Genomic DNA, 23,946 nt, shown 5'->3' on the forward strand with positions numbered 1-23,946 from the left:
ACCAGCTTATGATATTCCTAATATATGGATTGTAAATACACTTTTTCTAAGCATTTGAATTGGCTTGGTGTGCGTGTCTTCTTGTTAAATAAAATCACAGACCCACTCCTGTATTAAGCTGCAAGAACTCACACATGCTTCCACTAAATCTGAGGCCCTTCTGTTGGAGCTTAACAGCCTGAGGGAGGAACTCAAAAGCCTTCTTTCCCATAGTACTGAGAAGGCGCTCTGCTTTGTGGGGCAACTGTTTAACAATAAGGCTAATAAACCTGACTCTCTATTGGCAAAAAAAGTAAAAAGAAACAAGAACAGACCAGGTTGCTACCAAATCGTAATTCTCAGAGCACTTGGTACACAATCCTTTTGATATTATTATAGAGTTTACTATGCCAAGCTATATGATGGGAAGGTGACAGACAAACTAACAGCCCCAGCTTCTAAGCTGGATGAATATCTCATGAACACATTCCTCCCTCAGATAACGCAAACATAGCAATGTAACCTAAATAGCCCATTTTCTATGGAAGAAGTGGCCACGGCCATAAAAATGCTTAAAAAGCCCCTGGACCAGATGGCTTCAGTGGAGCATATTATTAAAAGCATACCCATGTTCTTGCCCCTATTCTAACTGAAGTTTTTAACAATGTAATGTCCAATGGGGTAGAGTGGCCTGCCAACATGCTTAGGGCACATATTGTCATCAAACCCAAGCCTTATAAAAACACTATTCATTGATTGTGGTAGCTAATGCCCCATATCCTTAATCAACACTGATCTAAAAATGTTTGCGAAAATTCTGTCAACATGCCTTTATCCTATCCTTCAGAGGATTATCCATCCTGATCAGATGGAGTTTTTTATGGAAAAGAGCTGGGCATCAGAACGTATGCTTCCAAACTTTTAATCCAGCATTACATGCAGGTACAAAGACATAAGGGAGTAAGAGATGGGAATCCCCTACTCCCGTAGTCTGTGTACCAGCATGTAATGCTGGATAAAAAGTTTGGAAACATAGGTTCTGGTGCCCAGTTCTTTTTCTTCTACACTTGGGCCCATATGCAATTCACTTTTCCTCCTGAGTTATCTCCTAGGTGATATTTTCGCAACTTGTCATAAAATGCGTTTTAAGCCACCAGCGAACAAGAAAATACTCAAAATAAATGTGATAGCACTTTTTCACCAACTTTTGGTTACTTTTTGAATTGTAAAATGCTGAAAATTTAGTTTAAAGAGAAGATGAAAATGATCTCCTAGGAGATAACTCAGGTGAAAAAATGTATTGCATATGGGTCCTGGGATTCAAAATCTGTTTGCTGTGAGCACATTGCGGCTCCCAATTCCCTGTTACAGTGTCCTAGTCAGCCTGCATTGAGTGCCAGCCCCTGTTGTTCTCTCCATATCCTGGGTTTATTATGGGACGGCAGACCACGGATAACGATAAGCAAAAACTGGGACTACTCCATTGGGTATCCTCCTGTCGGATGCCTTCTCTGCCCCTTTTGGTGGATCCGGAGAAGGCGTTCAACAGGATAGACTGGCTCTTCCTACATATGATCCTACAGAAGTTTCAGGTGACAATTTCTTAATGTGGTTTGAAGCTTATACACTTCCCTATCGGCCTAGATATGCAATATGGGGATTCTCTCAGAAGAAATATTGATCCTGAATGATACAACACAGGGGTGTCCTCCTTCGCCCCTGCTCTTTGCCATGTGTATGAAACCTCACAGCCAGGATACAAGCGTCTCTCAATATTCATGGCATCCACGTCAAAGGGGAGGTTTTCATAGTCTCCCTCTTCTGACACAACGTTCTCTCTTTCAAACCCTGACCCTTCCCAATTTTTTGAAGACCCTTCATGAGTTTGGCACTTTCTCTAGCTTTAAAATAAATTTTTCCAAATCAGAAGCAATCCCCATATGCCTCTCTGCTACACAGCAGCAAGCCCTTAAGGGGGTCTTTGGGTTTAAGTGGAAGCTGAATGGTCTTATATATTTGGATGTGACACTCCCAGTGAATAAAGATGACCTCTGTCATCTACACTCCCCTTCTTACTAACCTAAGACACTTGGTAACCTCGTGGTATGATTACCCACTATCATAAATCCCCCCAAAACTTTTTGGGCAGGACCAAATAAATTCAGCATTGCCAAAGAAAAACATCAGCATTAGCATTGGAGGGGGTTGTGGTATTATAGTGCAGAGTATAGGGGGTTGGGTTATACAGTCCATAAGGGTGTGGAGGTTATATGAGACAGTATAAGGGGCTGTGATATATAGTCCATAGGGGTGAGGATGGTATGGGAGCGGTATAAAGGGTATACCGTATGGTGTCATTTTCCTCTCAGTTGGTGGCAGATAGCGACATATTGGGCCTCTATTTGCACAGTTATTTTCTCTTCCCCTAATAGGATGTAGAGTATCCTCTCCACATCTGTGAAGGTGAAATCCGGGATGCGGGTAGAGAGTCTCTAGAAGTGGACAGTCCTCACAGATGCATATTTGCTGCATTGTAGAAGGATGTAGGCCTCATCCACCAGGATGCCCTGGTCAAACTGCCTGCACAGTCTCTCCTCCCGGGCCTTTCATGTCTGTCTGTGCCACCCTGTCTCTATCTCCAGGCTGTGGTTGCTCAGACGGTACAAACTCAGGGTCTGTCTGTTTTTGGGGTGGTATAGCATCTCCAGATACGGGGCCATTGTGTACTCCCTCTGCAGTGATTGGTAGACTGTGAGTTTATGGTAGTTCTTAATGTCACTTCTCCTTTCCTCTAGGTATTGGTCCTTGCAACTTTCTATAGTCCCTTTTATTTGGGCTTCTGGCTGTATTCATGGTCCTGGCTGGGATGGCTGCTGACGCTTTGCTTCACATGGTATGGCCTCATCTCTGAGGCTCAGTGAGGCTTTATAATGGTAAGTACCAGGGCTGCTACTCTGCAGCATATGCAGTGTTTTGGGGATTACATAGGTCCCCTTTCTGTTAGCTGCATAGACAACCTTTACCAGAAGGTGTTTATATAACCCTTGGTAAGTAAGATAAGGAAGTTCTCTCAGGTAGACTCTACTGGGCCAAATCCAATTCACAAGTTTTCTCCTAGGAAATAATTTTTCACCTTCTGTTATGTTATTATCTGAAAATAACTTTCCAGCACTCTGGAATTGAAAAAGTACCCCCACCCCCCAAAAAAGGTAAAAAAAAAAAAAAAAAGTACTGTCAAATTTATTCTTGCTTGCTGGTGGCTTAAACTCCCTGGTGTCCTGTTTCTGTTTGATTTGTGTGCAAAAAGTGAGCCAATTAATTTTCATAACCTTTTTTCCCGTAATTTACTGAAATGTGTCAAACAAGCAAGGGTGTAGTATACATTTTGAGTTTAATAAAAGCTTGAAACAAAATCTAAACAAAATTACTCTCCAAAATCTCTGATCATTTATACTTCCAAACTGCAGCTGCTCAACTTGCACTAATACGAATGTAAAGGTGGCCCCAATCCCCCCCAATCCAGGCACGGTTACTTACCATGCCTCTGTCCAGCGATCGCTGCATCCTCCCCGCACAGCACCGGTATTCTCTATGGGGAGGACAAAGCATGGTCATGACGCTCAGTCCCGATCCTCCGCATAGAGGATACCAAAGCTGTGTGTGGAGCATGCAGTGATCGCTGGACAGAGGCACGGTAAGTAATAGCAAGTATACTAGCTCTCCTATTGCTGGTTAACTTTTACTGGAGCCCCTACACCTAGCTAACTTATACTGGGGAACACGGGTACCTTTTAATACCTCCTGAGCGGCATGCCTGACACTGTGTTTGCATACCGCTTTCAGCAAAAATGTCCTGCCTGATACAGTGTCGAGCATACCACTCAGGAGGTTAAAAGACATTCTATTGATAACATGGGAAAATATCACCTAGGAGAAAATATGAATGGGATTGGGACCACTGTGTCTCTAGATTATTTTGTTATTGTTTGAAAAGTTTTACAATTGTTCCTCAATATAACCAAAAAAATGGGATTGGATGATAATATGATGGCAACACACTTGCATATTGACCTGCCAATTTTTTTGTAAATCTACTGAATGTGCCAACAGTGCAGATTATTTAATTGTAAATCTTTGTTATCACCTTTGACCTTGAAGGATTTCACTTGGTTTATTGTTGATAAGTCTATCACTTCTTTGACGAGCCTGCAAAAAGGAAATCAGTATTAGACTGATATTTTTGTGGATAATATAATAACAAAAGAACATTTTTCCTTTTTCTCTTTGTATCTGTAATACGTCTTAATGGTTGAAGGACCATCCTAGTCTTAAAGGGTCAACAGACAAAATCTTTTATAGAAGACGTTTTGGTCAGACCTCTCATGCACATAACAGGGGTAAAAGGGAGAGAGATGAGAGAGAGATTAGAGAGAGAGAGATGAGAGAGAGAGATCCTCCATATGCAATTCACTTTTTTTCCTGGCTTTTCTTCTTGGTGATATTTTCACACCTTATCAATAAAATACCTTTTAAACCGCCAGCAAGCAAGAAAACACTCAAACTTATTTAGTTATTTCAAGGAGAATATGAAAATTATCACATAGGAGATAACTCAGGTGAACATTTTAATTGCAGGTTATTTCCCCTTAAATACCACAGCAATTTTCACATATCACGCTCCTCCCATTCATTCCCCAATAACTTTATTGCTACATTAAAATCATCTATATATATTTTTTTGTGGAACAAACCAGGCTTTCTTTGGGCGGTACGTTTTCCTACGAATTATTTCATTTTCTATGTATATTAAGGAGAGTGCCAGTGGTCATTCATAACAGGCACTTTGATCAGCCTTGGGAACACATATTCCCATTCACCGATCATGGGCCGTCAAAGCATTGATGGAGACGAGCGGGTGCACTATTGTACGTAGCGAGGGAAACAAACAGAGATGCCTATCTATGCCCCTGATCCGCGAGTGAAGTTTTCAGAGACGTAGATATGTGTAGCAGGATCTGCAACTGCTTAAAGTTCATCTTATCTTATGAATAATAGAATATAAAAGAATGGCAAAACACTACAGTATTGGCATCATATGCCCAGTTTACAAAGAAAGCAATTCTCTCATCAGTGAAACCACAAAAATAATATTACAAAATGCGGTATGTATGGTATTGACTGGAGTAATACCCCTACAAACATAAAAAAAAACAAAAACCTAGGAGAATATCAGTGTAAGTGTGGGTTTAGAATGAACAAAAGCACAACTGGTCAATGAGATGCAAATAATTCAGACTTGCATGTAAATTTAAAGCAAATTGCATGCAGTTTGGGTTTAGGCCAATGAAATTGGCAAATTTGCATGCAAAGCAAAATCATTTGCATCTCATTATCTCTCTTCAATCAGACATTTATAATTTCGCAGATAGTGTAGAAACTCCATGAGCTTGACCAAGAACTGTTGATATTATATGTCGATTGCAGAAAGGCATTAGATAGATTAAATGGTAAAAAAAACTCAATATTGTGTTTAAAAGATTACTGAAAGGTTAGGAATTTATCAAAAAACAGTAACTTTTTTTAAATAAACCTTTCTTGGCTCAAAGATCAAAGTAAAACATGGAGCAAAAAGGGAAAAGAGATTGAATGCAAAAGTAGAACTAAACTGGGAGATTACATTTCTGTATTATAATTTAACCTTTCTTGATTTCTCAATTAGAAAGGACTGACATTTTTGATATCTTATAAATAAACAAGAAAATTAAAAAAACAAGAACTGAAAAAACAAACACATTAATATCCAATTAAAACCAAAAATAAATAAGGAAAATTCTGAAAGCAATCATGCTCATTGGTTCAAATTTTAAGTTAGCTTTGTAACTTGGCCAAGCTTGCAGAGAAACAAAAAACACAGGGAGACCGGGAACCCGATCTGGTAGCGTCTATAAGTGAAAAGTATTATACTCTCAAAAATGGGTTGCTGAAAGTTAACCACTGGTCAAGCAGGTGGGGAAGGACAGTCCCCACTCGGCCTTGCTTCTAATGGAAGGATTGGTCACAGCTCCAAGGATAAAAAAATGTGTACCCCTGGACCTCATCCAAAGGTGCACACCCCAAGCTGGGGGTAGTGATACAGCAGAAAGGGGTTTGGAGGCGCCCATATTTATGCAGTCTGGTTAGCATACAGCGATTATAGATTGATTTATAATAATAATAATATTAATAATAATAATAAATCCTCTCCTACCTTAAAAGTAGAAATTCTCAGAGTCAATAGTAATGATAAAAACTTCTCAGGCTTTTATTTGTGATAAACACTTGACAATATGTTTCACGGCCTGTGCCCCTTCCTCAGGTCAGTAAAAGTGCCTAGACAGCTGCAAAATCAGTCCTGGGCTCCAGTATCAAACCAACTACACCGAGTGGGTACAGGTAAACAAGCTCACAAACTATTGTCCAAATGGACTTAACCTATGATGTACTAGAAACGTGACTGAAGGTCCAATCACTCTCAGCTACCTGTCGTTAGTCGAACGACTGAAGGCAGCTGAGTAAATAGAGATTAAAAAATGTATATAGACACTGACGACATCAAAGGCCAGATATCAATGGTGTGGGTATTGTCGTAGAGGACCACACTTAGAAAATCTGCCCATAAATTAGTCAGCATATATGTGCTCCGTTCTAGGGAGGTCTTTGCTGATCCCCCCTGTAGCCGGGTACCCACTAATTATAGTGTGAGACCAGGCGCAAGGTGTAGCTATTCCCAGCGAAAGGGCACATACAAGAGGAACGAAAGTCTAAGTTGGTGACTAAGAGCACTGTGTAGTGCTGAGACACCACTACTATGTGAGTGGTCCGCAACTACATAAGCCTATATAGTCATGTTGCCAACACCCTTCACAGAAGGTAAAAAATATGCTGGGGAGAACAATAAGGAGTGCTGGAATATATACAGTGCAGTGCAATTCAACTAGTGCTAGTTTCACTCCATAAAAGGAGCTTCGTCAGGAAATAGTGCACATAAACAATGAAAAATAATAAACAGCCCCCACCACCACATCCACCCACAGCAGTAACAGCCCAAATCAGAGCTGAAGCGCTCGCCTTGATGGGCTCATTAAATACTCATATAGAGATGGGCAAGTCATCTCACCTGTGTAAAGCACGCCCCCTCAAGGTGTCCCTCATGCTTGTTCCCTGGCCAAATATAGATGAGTCAAATCCCCATTCATATATCCAGGGCTGACTGCGTGCTGTATACACGCTGTATTGCAAATGGCATCTAGAGTGGATGCAAGATCGTAGAGGGGGAAGTGACGTCACCATTAGTTCCACCCCCTCCACGTAAGGAGAAGACAGCCACTTCGCCGCAAGTTCCTGCTGCAGTCATGGCATCCATGTATACAAGCCAGCGCGCAGGCTCGTGTGCTGCAGTCATGGCAACCATGTATACAAGCCAGCGCGCAGGCTCGTGTGAGAGGGGATACGTGGACCAGGGAAGAAACGTCACCTGTAGTCCCTCCCCCTGCCCTCTTCCGCATCAGGCCATGTAGATCGCCGTAAAACCCCGCTGGTTGCCGTGGTGACATGTATACAAACCACGGCACCAGCAAATCAGAGGGGAGGCGGCGGAAGAGATGGAACCGCCTATATTAAACGTCATGAGTACGGGCACGCTGGAGTTGTCATGGTAATGAATCAATAATAATAATAGACAGCCAGGTTCAAAAGTGTTCGTATTGAATCCTCAATAGGGGAAAAAGAGGGCTTCTGACAACAATCCCCATTCATATGTCCATTCAAACAGCTAACAATATGAAAATAAAGCTGTTAGTGTACCAGCTGTGCATATGACAAATAGAGCTCAAAGAGCACCCGTAATACATTCAATTAAGCCATGGAGATGGCATCAGGGAGCATCAGGGAAGTAGTGAGGAGGGGGGGAACGAATACAGAACCAAACGTAAGAGTAACAATCTCAGAACGAGATTTAAAGAGACTCATAGCCGTGTATAAATTGTCTCCCACATGGGGGAGAAATCGCATCCAGAACATGAGAGACCCATACAGGGAGGTTACCACATAAATCAATATAGCTAACTTGCATAGAGAACAGAGGAACAGAATGGTGGGGACAGGCCCACCCCACTAAATATGGCAGAGGGAAGGAGGAGGGGGGGGGGGGCGGAGACGCCCTGCCTAATGACACTGAGATGGATGGGTAGGTATGACGCACGAATGGGTGTAGATTGGCTGAAATTCTAAAGGAAACTGGCAACCGCAAAATCCTCATTTAGGCCATGCGGTGCCAGAGTATCCAATCTAAAGATCCAGCCAGCCTCCAATTGATGCAATTTTTTATCAAGGTTGCCACCTCTCACACCCACTTTCCACTGCTGGATACCCCAGAATGTAATTTCAAAGGGGTTATGCGAGTGGGCCATGTTCATGTGTCTCGCCACTGATGTGTCATTTTTGTGTTTTATGTCCCCGATGTGGTAGAGGACTCGTTGTTTAAGTGGTCTAGTTGTTAATCCCACATATGTCATATCGCATTTACATTTGCAGGCATAGACTACCCCCGGGGTGTTACAATTAATGAAAGATCTGATCGAAAAAATTCTGTCAGAGTTCCTAGACGAGAAAGTTGCTGTTCTTGCCATGTAAGGACAGGCCTTACAATGGCCACATTTATACGAACCGTTTGGCTTAGGTGGTAGCCAAGTGAGTGCAGACGGTTGTTCCTCCTTAAACATACTGTGAACCAAAATATCCCGCAGATTTTTTGTCCGTCGATATGTAATGGCTGGCTTGGTGGACAGATGTTTGGACAAATCCTTGTCCTGATGGAGAATTGGCCAGTATCTTTCAAATATTTCAAAAATCTGGTGGGACTGTTTGGAAAAGGAACCAATTAATCTAGGCATAGGTCGTGTAGGTGTTTTCCGCACTTTATTAACTAGTGTGTTCACACGTGGTGTTTCTTTGGCTCGTTTATACCCTTTTTCAATGGCATGCTCAGGGAAACCTCTCTGTGCAAATCTCTCTCTCAATAGCACACATTCATTTTCGAATTTGTCTTCCGTGGAGCAATTTCTACGAGCTCGCAGAAATTGACCAGTGGGGATACCTGTTTTTAGGGATTTGGGGTGTGCGCTCTCCCAATGCAACAGTGAGTTGGTCGCAGTTGGCTTTTGGTATATTTCAGTTTGCAAACACCCATTCTCATCCTTGTGGATCAACAAGTCGAGAAAGGTGATAGTCTCTTCTTGGATGTCATACGTGAAATGCATCCCCACTTTATTGTGATTCAGAATATCGACAAAATCGACAAAAAGGTCTCTGGGGCCGTCCCACAGGACCACCACGTCGTCAATGAAACGACCCCAGAAGGCCATATGTGCGCTGAAGAAAGACAGGTCCTCACCAAACACCTCTGTATCCTCCCACCAGCCCAGGAAGAGATTTGCATAGGATGGCGCACAAGCTGTGCCCGTGGCACTCCCCCTGAGCTGGTGGTAGCAACGATCCCCAAACAGAAAGACATTGTGACATAAAATAAACTCAAGGGCCTTCAGCAAGAAGGTGGTGTGGGCGGACAAATGGGTGCCCCTGGCATTTAGAAAATATTTTACAGCCTGGATGCCCAAATCGTGCCTGATGTTGCTGTACAGCGATTCGACATCCAGGCTGGCCAGGAGCACTTCCCCCGACACCGTTAGGTCCTGGAGTCTGCACAGAACATCCTTCGTGTCTTTTAGATAAGACGGCAGGGATTCAACAAACGGTCTTAAAAAATATCAATGTACTGACTTAGTTGATCTGTGAGGTTGTCACTGCCTGAAACAATCGGCCTGCCTGGCGGGTTGGTTGCGTGTTTATGGATTTTTGGTAGGGAGTAAAACACAGACATTATTGGATGTTCAATCGATTTGATGAGGATATCATAATCTGATTTCACTAGGGCCCCACTCGCAAACCCCTCCTTGAGAAGAGCTTCCAGCTCAATTTTGTGTTGTTTTAGAGGGTTTGATCGCAGTAGTCTGTATTGTGTGGTGTCATTCAGAATATCTGTACACATCTTTACATAATTCGATGTATTCATTACTACCACGTTCCCCCCCTTGTCAGCAGGTTTTATTGTTATGTTTTTATTTTTGCCCAGTGTTTCAATTGCCCTCCTTTCATCCAAAGTCAAGTTATCGTTCTCATGATTATTCCATCTGTAGACACGTTTTTCCAAATTCTTTAAGTCTCTAACCACCATATTCACAAAGGTTTGCACGTGAGTGTACTGTGTGATTGATGGACAGAAAGTACTTTGACCCTTCATCTGGCTCTTGGGGGCCAGAGGGGGGGTTCCAAAGTCACTCTCCTGTAAGAGATCTGTAAGGGACTCCAGGGCCTCCCTCTCCTGTATCTCCAATCTCTTTTCCTTGCCCTCTTTAGATTCATACATTTTGATAAGGGCCAGTTTTCTGGCAAAAAGGTGGACGTCCTTCGTCCACTCAAAGGCAGAAAAGTTTGTGGTCGGGACAAAAGATAAACCCTTTTGTAAAACCCCAGTTTGTATCTCAGTAAGCGGTGTATCTGAGATGTTCACAACCCGCAGTATGAGGTTATGTGTTCGCTGGACGGGTGACGCCTCACCTATTACCACTGGTGATTGTATTTCCCCCGTCTCTTGCCCGTGTAGGCCCAGTCCCCCTGGTTTCTCAAATAGTGAGTTTGTTTCGGGGTAACCTCTTGCTGTGAGTCCTTGACCTGTGTGTCTGGGGTCTGTGCTAAAAAAAACCCTCTCGCACGAGGTTGTGACGGTGCTCGCGGATGTTTAGGGGTTTTGGTTGTTTTTGGGGGGTTTCTCGAACCCCGTGGTAAATTGGCGTTACGTATGGAGGAATCGGATTCAGACTCAGATTGAAATTCACTGTCAGACTGGGGTACTTGTTCTGTGGGTACAGTTTTCTTTTTATGTTGTTGTTTTGCCCACGTGTACACCCTATCTTCTCTGAAGTCCTCACTGTCTCTTTGATATTTATGAGCTTTTCTTTGTTTGATATCTTCCCTATATGCACTGACTTTAGTTTGTAATTTGGCTTCTAACCGGTCAAAATCAGTGTGGTCGGAGGATTCAAGTAATGTTTTCTGTTGTGAAAGTAGTTTTTCTTTTGTTTTATCCGCTACTTTACATTCAAAATCACGAAGGTATGTCATAAGCTCTAGAGTTTGTCTCGTTTTCAATCTTTCCCACCCCTCCATAAAGTCAACCTCATCAGTATGTGAATTAGGGTTAATAAGGTTACGGAGTCCCCTTACAGTAATTTTCTCATTCAGGTAAATATTAAACGTCGCTACTTCCCAGGATGATCTAAGGTAGTCTCTATAGGTTTTGAAAATATCCCTAAACGCTGGTTCAATATCAGTTTTAGTGTCAGAGCCAGACAACTTCTCGCTTTGTGCAAGTTCTGTCTGAATATGAAAGATTTCACTCACTTCTTTAGTGAGAGCGTCAACCGAGGGGAGGTCTGTGGACAAATATGCCATACCTTCTCGGTAACTTAAGGGTGGTGCTCGGTACACCAATTAGAGATTAAATAACAAACCAACTACACCGAGTGGGTACAGGTAAACAAGCTCACAAACTATTGTCCAAATGGACTTAACCTATGATGTACTAGAAACGTGACTGAAGGTCCAATCACTCTTAGCTACCTGTCGTTAGTCAAACGACTGAAGGCAGCTGAGTAAATAGAGATTAAAAAATGTATATAGACACTGACGACATCAAAGGCCAGATATCAATGGTGTGGGTATTGTCGTAGAGGACCACACTTAGAAAATCTGCCCATAAATTAGTCAGCATATATGTGCTCCGTTCTAGGGAGGTCTTTGCTGATCCCCCCTGTAGCCGGGTACCCACTAATTATAGTGTGAGACCAGGCGCAAGGTGTAGCTATTCCCAGCGAAAGGGCACATACAAGAGGACGAAAGTCTAAGTTGGTGACTAAGGGCACTGTGTAGTGCTGAGACACCACTACTATGTAAGTGGTCCGCAACTACATAGGCCTATATAGTCATGTTGCCAACACCCTTCACAGAAGGTAAAAAATATGCTGGGGAGAACAATAAGGAGTGCTGGAATATATACAGTGCAGTGCAATTCAACTAGTGCTAGTTTCACTCCATAAAAGGAGCTTCGTCAGGAAATAGTGCACATAAACAATGAAAAATAATAAACAGCCCCCACCACCACATCCACCCACAGCAGTAACAGCCCAAATCAGAGCTGAAGCGCTCGCCTTGATGCAAGGGCGTAGCTAGCGGGGGTCGGGGTAGGACAAGTGCCCCCGGGCGCCGGGTCCCCAAGGGCGCCCAGCTGAGCTGCGTTTTTATTTTCTTTTTTGTTTCTTTTGGGGAGGGGAGCAGCGCAGAGAAGAGGGAGAGCTGTGCGGACGGTGGAGAAGGGGGCCATCTCCCCCCCTTCCCTCACCTTAGGGTGCTCTCCCTTCCTCGCTGTCCCCTCCATTATTGTCTGGGTGGCTGACAGCGGCGGGCGGAACTCACCTCCGTCTTGCTCCGGCGCCGGAAGTTCGGGTGCCGCAGCCGCTGCTCTGGTCTGGACCAGACCGAGTAGCGGCAAATCCATCCGGCGCTGCGACGAGACGGAGGTAAGTTCCGCCCGCCACTGCCAGCCACCCGGACATTAATGGAGGGGACAGCGAGGGAGGGAGAGCACCCTAAAGTGAGGAAAGGGGGGGGGGGAGATGGCCCCCTTCTCCACCGTCCGTACAGCTCTCCCTCTTCTCTGCACTGCTTCCCTCCTGCTGGGGGGGGGGGGACCTGGCTATCTACTCTGGGGACATATAACCCTGACTACATATACTGGGCACATATACCCCTGGCTAAATATACTGGGCACATATACCCCTGACTATATATACTTGGCACATATTATACCCCTGGCTACATATACTGGGCACATATACCCCTGGCTACATATACTGGGCACATATACCCCTGGCTACATATACTGGACGCATATTATACCCCTGGCTACATATACTGGGCGCATATTATACCCCTGGCTACATATACTGGGCATATATACCCCTGGCTACATATACTGGGCACATATACCCCTGGCTACATATACTGGACGCATATTATACCCCTGGCTACATATACTGGGCGCATATTATACCCCTGGCTACATATACTGGGCATATATACCCCTGGCTACATATACCCCTGGCTACATATACTGGGCACATATAACCCTGACTACATATACTGGGCACATATACACCTGGCTACATATACTGGGCACATATAACCCTGACTACATTTACTGGGCACATATACCGGTGGCTACATATACTGGGCAAATATACTCCTGACTACATATACTGGGGACATATACTCCCCACTACATATACTGGGCACATATACACCTGGCTACATATACTGGGGACATATACCCCTGACTACATATACTGAGAGAACATATACACCTGCCTACATATACTGGGCATATATACCCCTGCCTACATATACTGGGCACATATACCCCTGACTACATATACTAGGCACATATACCCCTGGCTACATATACTGGGCACATATACCTCTGGCTACATATACTGGGGACATATACCCCTGCCTACATATACTGGGCACATATACCCTTGGCTACCTGTTCTGTGGACATCTCTACCACTGGCTACCTATTCTGGGGACATCTCTACCGCTGGCCACCTATTCTGGGGACATCTACACTGCTGGCCACCTATTCTGGGGACACCTATAGACTTGGGGCTACCTATTTTTGGGGAACCACTGCTGTCAGATTGAGTGTATTTTGGGGAACTGCTGCCAGGTGAGAGATGTCTACCATATTAAGGGGGCATTCTGCCTATTTATGTGAAATGCTGTCTATTTATGTGCCTCATGACTACTGAATTTGTCTTGTTGGGGGCCTCATGGTTACTGAATTTGTCTTGTTGGGAGCCTCATGATTTGTTGGGGGCCTCAAGATCGCTGAATTTGCCTTGTTGGGGGCCTCATGATTGCTGAATTTGTCTTGTTGGGGGCCTCATGATTGCTAAATTTGTCTTGTTGGGGGCCTCATGATTGCTGAGTTGGTCATGTTGGGGGCCTCATATTTGCTCATGATTGCTGAATTTGTCTTGATGGGGGGGGCTCATGATTGCTGAATTTGTCTTGGAACATGCTGGAAGGTACATACTGAGGAAGGGTGGGTGAGCGTGAGCCTGCTAACCTCCATGTACATTTGGCTCCACCCATAACCACGCCCACGTTTATTGTGTGGTCACGCCCCTTTTTGGCACGGCACAGCCTTCACCTTAGGGGGCGCATTGATAATCTTTGTCCCCGGGCGCTGAAAGCCCTAGCTACGCCTCTGCCTTGATGGGCTCATTAAATACTCATATAGAGATGGGCAAGTCATCTCACCTGTGTAAAGCACGCCCCCTCAAGGTGTCCCTCATGCTTGTTCCCTGGCCAAATATAGATGAGTCAAATCCCCATTCATATATCCAGGGCTGACTGCGTGCTGTATACACGCTGTATTGCAAATGGCATCTAGAGTGGATGCAAGATCGTAGAGGGGGAAGTGACGTCACCACTAGTTCCACCCCCTCCACGTAAGGAGAAGACAGCCACTTCGCCGCAAGTTCCTGCTGCAGTCATGGCATCCGTGTATACAAGCCAGCGCGCAGGCTCGTGTGCTGCAGTCATGGCAACCATGTATACAAGCCAGCGCCAAGGCTCGTGTGAGAGGGGATACGTGGACCAGGGAAGAAACGCCACCTGTAGTCCCTCCCCCTGCCCTCTTCCGCATCAGGCCATGTAGATCGCCGTAAAACCCCGCTGGTTGCCGTGGTGACATGTATACAAACCACGGCACCAGCAAATCAGAGGGGAGGCGGCGGAAGAGATGGAACCGCCTATATTAAACGTCATGAGTACGGGCACGCTGGAGTTGTCATGGTAATGAATCAATAATAATAATAGACAGCCAGGTTCAAAAGTGTTCGTATTGAATCCTCAATAGGGGAAAAAGAGGGCTTCTGACAACAGTCCCCATTCATATGTCCATTCAAAAATGGCCTGATGCGGAAGAGGGCAGGGGGAGGGACTACAGGTGACGTTTCTTCCCTGGTCCACGTATCCCCTCTCACACGAGCCTGCGCGCTGCCTTGTATACATGGTTGCCATGACTGCAGCACACGAGCCTGCGCGCTGGCTTGTATACATGGATGCCATGACTGCAGCAGGAACTTGCGGCGAAGTGGCTGTCTTCTCCTTACGTGGAGGGGGTGGAACTAGTGGTGACGTCACTTCCCCCTCTACGATCTTGCATCCACTCTAGATGCCATTTGCAATACAGCGTGTATACAGCACGCAGTCAGCCCTGGATATATGAATGGGGATTTGACTCATCTATATTTGGCCAGGGAACAAGCATGAGGGACACCTTGAGGGGGCGTGCTTTACACAGGTGAGATGACTTGCCCATCTCTATATGAGTATTTAATGAGCCCATCAAGGCGAGCGCTTCAGCTCTGATTTGGGCTGTTACTGCTGTGGGTGGATGTGGTGGTGGGGGCTGTTTATTATTTTTCATTGTTTATGTGCACTATTTCCTGACGAAGCTCCTTTTATGGAGTGAAACTAGCACTAGTTGAATTGCACTGCACTGTATATATTCCAGCACTCCTTATTGTTCTCCCCAGCATATTTTTTACCTTCTGTGAAGGGTGTTGGCAACATGACTATATAGGCTTATGTAGTTGCGGACCACTCACATAGTAGTGGTGTCTCAGCACTACACAGTGCCCTTAGTCACCAACTTAGACTTTCGTTCCTCTTGTATGTGCCCTTTCGCTGGGAATAGCTACACCTTGCGCCTGGTCTCACACTATAATTAGTGGGTACCCGGCTACAGGGGGGATCAGCAAAGACCTCCCTAGAACGGAGCACATATATGCTGACTAATTTATGGGCAGATTTTCTAAGTGTGGTCCTCTACGACAATACCCACACCATTGATATCTGGCCTTTGATGTCGTCAGTGTCTATATACATTTTTTAATCTCTATTTACTCAGCTGCCTTCAGCCGTTCGACTAACGACAGGTAGCTGAGAGTGATTGGACCTTCAGTCATGTTTCTAGTACATCATAGGTTAAGTCCATTTGTACAATAGTTCCTGGGCGCCAGTATCCCAGATCCCACATATCAGATACTGGCGCCCAGAACTGATTTTGCAGCCATCTAGGCACTTTTACTGACCTGAGGAAGCAGCACAGGCCGTGAAACGCGTTGTCGAGTGTTTATTACAAATAAAAGCCTGAGAAGTTTTTATCATTACTATTGACTCTGAGAATTTCTACTTTTAAGGTAGGAGAGGATTTATTTGTATTATTATTATTATTATAAATCAATCTATAATCGCTGTATCCTAACCAGACTGCATAAATACGGGCGCCTCCAAACCACTTTCAGCTTTGTAACTTAACTTTTTAAACTATGAAAAGTCTTTGTGCAGCTGTGTCCTATTCATACAGGATTAAGACCTATCCTTATTACATCATGTTATTTCATGGCACTAGAACTGAGTTCTTAAAACCGCTTACCACCTACTTCCTGCAAACTACATAGTCCCATTTCATTATGTAAACCCATGGTTTCCACTGTAAGGGCTTGCTCACACTACAAGCGCCTTTCTAAGTACTTTGTGATTTTAAAAGCTCTTGTTAATGTTATCCTATGTGAGTGTTCACACTGGAGCGATGTGATTTTGTAAAAATCCCCCATAGCATTGCATTAGCAAGAGCTTTTAAAATATCTAGCGCTTAAAAAGCTCTTGTAGTGTAAGTCAGCCTTAATTGAGAATTTCTGGGAAATATGGATGGAAATGTATTGTTCTTCCTATTTTGTGTGCCACATGGTCACACTTGACTGACCTATAAATCACTTTAGAAAGGATTCAAAGCGGATTCCAAGGATATATATTGTTAGGTTAAGGGTTACGTAATTTTACTGTACACCATTTTCCTTTGTGTTATTATCTAAAATATTGATAAATCAAAACGCAAAAGCGAATTTGGATTTTTTTAAGTACACAATGATGGCTGCCAATTAGTTTTATGAGCTTCAAATTATTTCAGAGACAATTGCAGGTTTTTTTCTTTTTTTTTTTAAATGGAAAGATACTAACAAATTTACCCAAGTCTGTAATTGAAATCCTACAGTGCACCAAGATGAAAAGCTGCAATAACAGGTGTTACAGGGCCACTATCGCAAAATATATAAAAAATAGAACTAAAAATTATTGATATTGAAGAAAAAAGCTAGTCGTAGGAAGAGTAAGGTTAACCACTTAGTGAATTTCTGACAGTTTATCTATGCCCTGCAGGAAGACTGTTCCCGTTCCACATTTTCTGCCGCGATTCCTGCTGTGTACGCTCTGGCTTGGTCCTGTGAGCATTCTTAACGCCGCCCGTTAGTAGTGGGGTGACGCCTAGTGGCCAAATAGTAAAAATACACCCTACATACATTACATTAAATAAAAATACATAAAATACCCCAGGTATTAACACCTTACCTCCTCTCCCATAGTTACCAAAAACAAAAACATTTGTATAAAAAAATTTTTTTAAAGTGATCTTTAAAAAACTGCAACATAAATAGTTACCTTAGAGATTTATTTTTTTTAATATGTATGTCGAGACAGTATATTACTGTTATTTTTGCAAATAGGGGCTTGTAATTAGTGACGGACGCAAAACGTAAAAAAATACCCCCTTATTTCCAAATAAAATATTGTCGGCATACGTTGTACTTGGGACACATTTTAAATGTTGTAATAACCGGGACAAATGGACAAATAAAATGTGTGGGTTTTTAGCCACTGTTGCACTTTTTATTTTAAAACTATAATGGCCGAAAACAGAAATAATTGTTGTTGTTTTTTTTTCATTTTTTTCTTATTATTCCCATTAGAATGCATTTAGAATAAAATAATTCTTAACAAAAAGTACCACCCAAAGAAAGCCTAATTGGTGACGAGAAAACAATATATAGATCATTTTCTTGTGATAAGTAGTGATCAAGTTTGGCGAATGAAAGGGAGGAGCGCTGAAATGTAAAAATTGCTCTAGTCCATAAGGCAGAAAACCCCTCAGTTGGGAAGTTGTTAATAGTTAAAAAAATAAATCACTGCTGTTGTTTAGAGTAACATGACAGTCTGCATCTGATGCTCTTACCAACAGCTTATGAGATGCATTACAGCAGGGTGTGGGGGAGCGATTAATCATCCTTTTGTAAAGATTACCCTCTCCTTGAGCTGATAGTCATTGGACCATGCCAACTGCATTTTCAGCTCCTTGGAGCACTGTAGTAAAGCTGTCACCTGAATTCCTGAAGAGATATAGAGATATAGCAGCTATAGGACCCCTCTCCACAATCACAGCAGATGTACTTTGTTACAATGAGGAGACTTTCATCAGAGCCTGTCCGCTGCTGCTGTGTGAAACTGGGGAGGGGACCTTCAGCTGCTACGTCTCAGATAAGAGCATTATCATGTTGAGAAAGGCTTCTGATAAGGTTTTAGTGCTGATAAGTTGAAAGAGTCATTACTTCTGTTTACTTTGCAGCTCAGCAAGTCCGATTTGTTAAGGCTGCTGTTTAGAATTCAGTCTTAAAATAGAGCTCTTAAATTGAACATACAAATATGAGACTCAGTTCTATGTTATATTTACCATTAGTGAAACACACACAATTCATAATTTCATAAGTTTATTTTCAGTTCAGGTTTGTATTAAGTTCACTTCAGGAATGCTTTACCCTTGGACACCATTTATATATTTTTCACCATTAGGTTTATGCTATATTTAATGCTTTAGACCATAGATAAGATTTGACTTTCATACCACTTTAAGTACTGGGTTGTTTCAAGAATTCTTACTTACAATATCATCGGCTATGTCTCGTAGACCTCGTGCTACCAAGATACATATGAGTGGTATCACAATAATGTATGCTGGCTGGGTTGAAATCTGTGGGATGCACTGCAAGAAAAATAAGCCATATGAAGTGGGGTGAAAAGTTGTCTTATTGTAATAAATGTTGATTTTTAATGTAAAGCTGTGTAATATGCAGCTGGACGCAATAAATGCAGCAAATAACCAATACTATACTTAATTGCTAAGAAAGACTTTCTCAATTATTAGTGAAACTTGTCACAAGAAAAAATATAGAGACCACTATTGCTGACCTTCGTCTGTAAGTTCTAGTTGCTGGGCTGTCATCATAGTCATTGTCTTTCTTCAGCACTTTGTGAGTCACTACAGTTCTGTCACAAGTGTTTGCTGTGCAACCATGCCACCTGCAACTTTCCCAACCCTTGGTGTCTACTTATACTAGTTTCTCTATGTCCCACCACTTTCACATAACACTTTCAACACAGCAACAGAAATAAAAAGTGCACAGTGAATAAAAGTGACAGTACGAATCTACAGGAAGTGAGTGCTGATGTCAGTTCCTGAACAGATGTGCGTCTATTGCAGCCAAATCTCCTCTATTCCTTTCTCTTGTCACTGCACTGATGTACTAGTATGTCTATTGGAAGAGTGAGACATGGAAAGGGGCTGTAACAACTGTGGTGCAGAAAGGCTGTGGATTGTGGTGGTGGTGGTGGACATGCCTTAACTGAAAGGGGGAATGTGTATGCTCTAATTGCAGGCATGTGGATGTAAAAGGCATGGAGTGGATGGGGTGATAAAAATGTGTATGGCCTAGTTGCATAGAAGTCAGAGCCCTTATTTAATTCACTTTTTCTTCTGTTTTTTCTTAGGAGATCAGTTTTCATCTTGTGCTTAACATAACTTTTCAGCACTTTGCAGTGTGAAAAATGTACTGTCAAAACTTTCTTTGTATTTTCTTGCTTGCTGCTGGCTTAACGTGCATTTTATTGACAATTTTGAAAATATCACCTAGGAGAAAACTCAGGAGAAAAAGTGGATTGCATATGGGCCAGGATGTCCTCATGGCAGGTGGAAGTAATTATTATGCCATAACTGCAGGAATTCTGATGGAGGTGCCCTAATTACAGGAGGTGGAGGGAAGTATTTGTCCTAATTGCATGAGGGAATGGATTTTTTTATCTGTAGGAAGGATATTATATAAATGTACCTTAACTGCAGTTGAAGAGGGGGAAGTGTCTTACACTTGAACAGAGGTGATGTTTGGTAGGTAAGAAGCGGATGTGGCACAATTGCAGCACTGCTGAAACCATGCAGCCAGCAATGTTCATCTTTGGAATCGAATGTGTACTGCGCATGTTAGACACTGGCACATGTGTAATATGCATTGGATTTCACTGATGATTTTTGCTGGAAAACGGAGCTGGTCCTGGACTGGTTACTTTATGTACTGTATATGGAGGAGAAGAGGTGATAATATGATGATAAACTGTTGTTGATTTATGGTTCAGTGAATAGGATATTGTACTGGTGATGTTAGATTCAAGCACAAGATTATGTTCTGAGGACATTAGGTATCGGAAGCTAAGGTTAGCGGGCAGATGACTTTACAGATAGTGGATACAGTAGTGAAGAAGTAACCTTAGGTGGTTGTGGGAGTGTAGTAGACTTGTCATTTTAGGGGGTGGGATAAAGTACATGTCATGTAAAGTTCCAAGGATCAGGTTCAGTGTTCTGGTGACATGGATAATAAAATAGTAACAAGTGGTAATGTTATGTGAGGGGAAGGGAGGGAGGGGGGGGGGGGGGGGTTGTGGAAAATTGGTAATGGTTGGATAATGATAAAGTAACAATTGGCAATGGTGTGTGTGTGTGTGTGTGTGTGTGTGTGTGTGTGTGTGTGTGCGCGTGTGTAGAGGGGGGGGGGGTGTAGTACCATTGGTACTGGTAGTACCAGTACCAATTGTACTGGTGACAGTAGGGGTGGAGCCTGAGGAGGACTTGACATGAGATATTAGTTATGAAAGAATGGAATAGAATACTAGTGATTTTACCTTTCAGGATGATTGAATCTATGAGCTTACCTGCAAGAGAACTATAACTGTGAAATAAATCACATGGACCTGATGATACTGTTCATAAAGGTTCAGAGGTAAGAAGTTCAGCAGATTGTACTTAGAGGTTCTAATTGCATTGCCCTGTGGAGGGGATAAAAAAGGAAAATATATCAGGCCAGGCAAAGGTTTCTTATTTGCATAGTATGTCACTGACAACCTTTAAATATAGAGTGTGTGTGTGTGTGTGCGTGCGTGCGTGCGTGCGTGTGTGCGTATGTGCTTGCTTGCGTGCGTGCGTGCGTACTTGACTATAAGTCTAGAAATGTAGGTCTGACTCACTAAATAAAAGTATAGGGGGGTGGAGTGCACCTAACCTTTGCCGAGCGAGACACAGTGGCAGCATGTGTTATAACCCTCCTCCCATACACATATACATATACACACACAACTAAATTTGAAGGGCTGATGTTAGTGATTAGAGGCAATGATTTGAAGACGATCCACAGAAGTCAACTTCTGTACAGGCAATCTGCATCATCACATCTATATAATAGACAACAGTAACAAAGCAACCGTTGCCATCTATTTTACAAAAGCTCACAATTCTCAGCTTGGTAGTATTGTATTTTTTGGTAATAGGAAGGGGTCTGCAACTGGAGGGTTAAGAGCGTGGCTGGGACAAGGTGTCCCCCCCCCCCCCCCCCCCCCCCACACACACACACACACACACACACACACAGCCGAATCATTTGCCTTTTCATGCATGAGACTGTGTTAAAATTGTGCTAGAATCTTGAAGCTGATTTTGAAGCGGATTGAGAGCCAGTGAAGGGATTTGCTCAGGGGAGTCATGAAGACAGAACGGTGGGAGGAGTAGATTAGTCAGGCCATTGCATTCATAATGGATTGTAGGGGGGCTATGTAGTTCAGAGAGAGGCCTGACAGGAGCGTGTTGGAGCAATCCAGGCGGGAAATGACGAGGGCAGGGACAAGGAGTTTGGCAGTGTCCGGGGTCAGGAAGGGGTGGATCTTGGAGAAGTTGTATTAATGGAAATTGCAGGCCCTATTCTAACACAATTTTCTCAGTACGTTCACAGTGAGCAGTACACAGTTAGCAGCTGCAGTAGTCGGATCAATATGCAACATGAAATAAGATATTCACTGGAAGCTTGCAAGAAGTTTTGAATCAAGATGATATCATTTATTGGCTAATTTAAAAACCTTCGGCTGTGCAGCCTTCGTCAGACTTCAATCCTGGTTGTTTATAAGCTGATGGAACAGACAGCTATATACATTCAACATCAAAAGGGATACATGGTTTTTTTTTGCGAGCATAAATACATGTCATAGTTACATAGTTATTTGGGTTGAAAAAAGACATACGTCCATCGAGTTCAACCAGAAAAAGTACACCAGCCTGCTCCCTCACATATCCCTGTTGATCCAGAGGAAGGCGAAAAACCCTTAGAAGGCATGGTCCAATTAGCCCCAAAAGGGAAAAAAATCCTTCCCCACTCCAGATGGCAATCAGATAAAATCCCTGGATCAAAACCACTGGGCATTACCTAGTAATTATATCCATGGATGTCATTAATATGCCTTAACTACTAGCCGCCCGCATGACGCCAATGGGCGTGGCCGCGATGGCAGCCCCAGAACCGCCTAACGCCGATCGACGTAAAGTCCTGGGGCTCGCATTTGCAGGAGATCGCGCGCACGCTGCACGCGCATCTCCTGCTTGGTAGGCTCCGCTCCGCCTTCAGTCTCCCAGCAGTGTTCGCCACTCGGAGACGGCGAAACCATCATCTATAAACATTGTACAGCGCTGCGATCTGCAGCAGCGCTGTACTGGGGACAGCCGTGTGACAGGGCTATCCCCTCCATTGGCTAAGAGGTGATCCGCTGTCATAGGCTGAAGCTGAAGCCTATGACTGCCGATCACAATGATAGGCTGGCGGGGGAGGGAGGGAGTGGCCACTGCACATACAATACAAAAGACACAATTTTAATAAAAATAAAACAAATATTTATAAAAATAAAAAAAAACACCTGGGGTGCAATCAGACCCCACCAACAGAGAGCTCTGTTGGTGGGGAGAAAAGAGGGGGGGGGGGAACACTTGTGTGCTGTGTTGTGTGGCCCTGCAGCTTGGCCTTAAAGCTGCAGTGACCTATTTTACAAAAAAAGGCCTGGCCTTTAGGGGGTTTAACACTGTGGTCCTCAAGTGGTTAAATGAAACAGAACATCTAAATGGTGTGAGAGGTTGTTAGCTGATCTATGACTAATAGTTAAGCCGCGTACCCACCGGGCGATTTTCCTGATGATTGGCGATTTTCAAACAACGTCGCAAGGTGGGTACAGGCGCATGATCGCGAACGTCACCTAGCGTCGCTCCGATGACGATGGACCGTCACATCGAATCGGATCTTTGAGATCCCTGACAACACCGCGCAAAGTACCGCCGTGTACGCCGCGTGACTTCGCGCTTTAACCTGCCGACAGGAAGAGGAGTTGCTGACGACCGTCATTAAGGTGATGTTGCAGGAGCCTTTCGCCGGTGAGGACGAAGCTTTAGACCCCTTGTGTACTCAATAACAATATAAAAAGGTTTTGTCCTTATTCAAGCCTTTGTCCACCGCTTTGAACCAATGTATACATTTTCTTTCTTTTGACGATTTGAAGCCACCCTTCAGGGCAATGACAGGGAGATCATTTAAGTTGTGTCCGTTGGAACAAAAGTGTGTTGCGTTTAGTAGATCAGATTTGGGTTTGTTAATACGTTGCCTGTGTCTGTTCATACCTTTGCACAGAGTTTGTCAAGTTTTTCCCATGTAAAAACCTTTGGGGCACTTAGCACACAGAGTTACATAGTTATTTGGGTTAAAAAAAGACATACGTCCA

The 23,946-nt window shown here is 43.4% G+C and overlaps 1 protein-coding gene across 7 annotated transcripts in view; it reads right to left on the reverse strand.

Moving 5' to 3' along the window:
• LOC137511336 (phospholipid-transporting ATPase IK-like) overlaps positions 1 to 23,946 on the reverse strand; it is a 377,608-nt gene that overhangs the window by 206,567 nt on the left and 147,095 nt on the right. For 5 of the 7 annotated variants that reach the window (XM_068233975.1, XM_068233972.1, XM_068233973.1 and 2 more), the window contains exons 4-6: positions 21,073 to 21,186; positions 18,977 to 19,075; positions 4,124 to 4,185 (exon numbers count right to left, since the gene is read on the reverse strand). In XM_068233975.1, coding sequence (XP_068090076.1) covers positions 4,124 to 4,185; positions 18,977 to 19,075; positions 21,073 to 21,186 — 275 coding nt within the window. Of the gene's footprint in view, positions 1 to 4,123; positions 4,186 to 18,976; positions 19,076 to 21,072; positions 21,187 to 23,946 lie in introns of those variants that run through there. The other 2 variants (XM_068233976.1, XM_068233977.1) reach the window with 1 other exon arrangement.

Source organism: Hyperolius riggenbachi, chromosome 1 (genome assembly GCF_040937935.1).
Source record: "Hyperolius riggenbachi isolate aHypRig1 chromosome 1, aHypRig1.pri, whole genome shotgun sequence".
NCBI classification, from domain to species: domain Eukaryota; kingdom Metazoa; phylum Chordata; class Amphibia; order Anura; family Hyperoliidae; genus Hyperolius; species Hyperolius riggenbachi.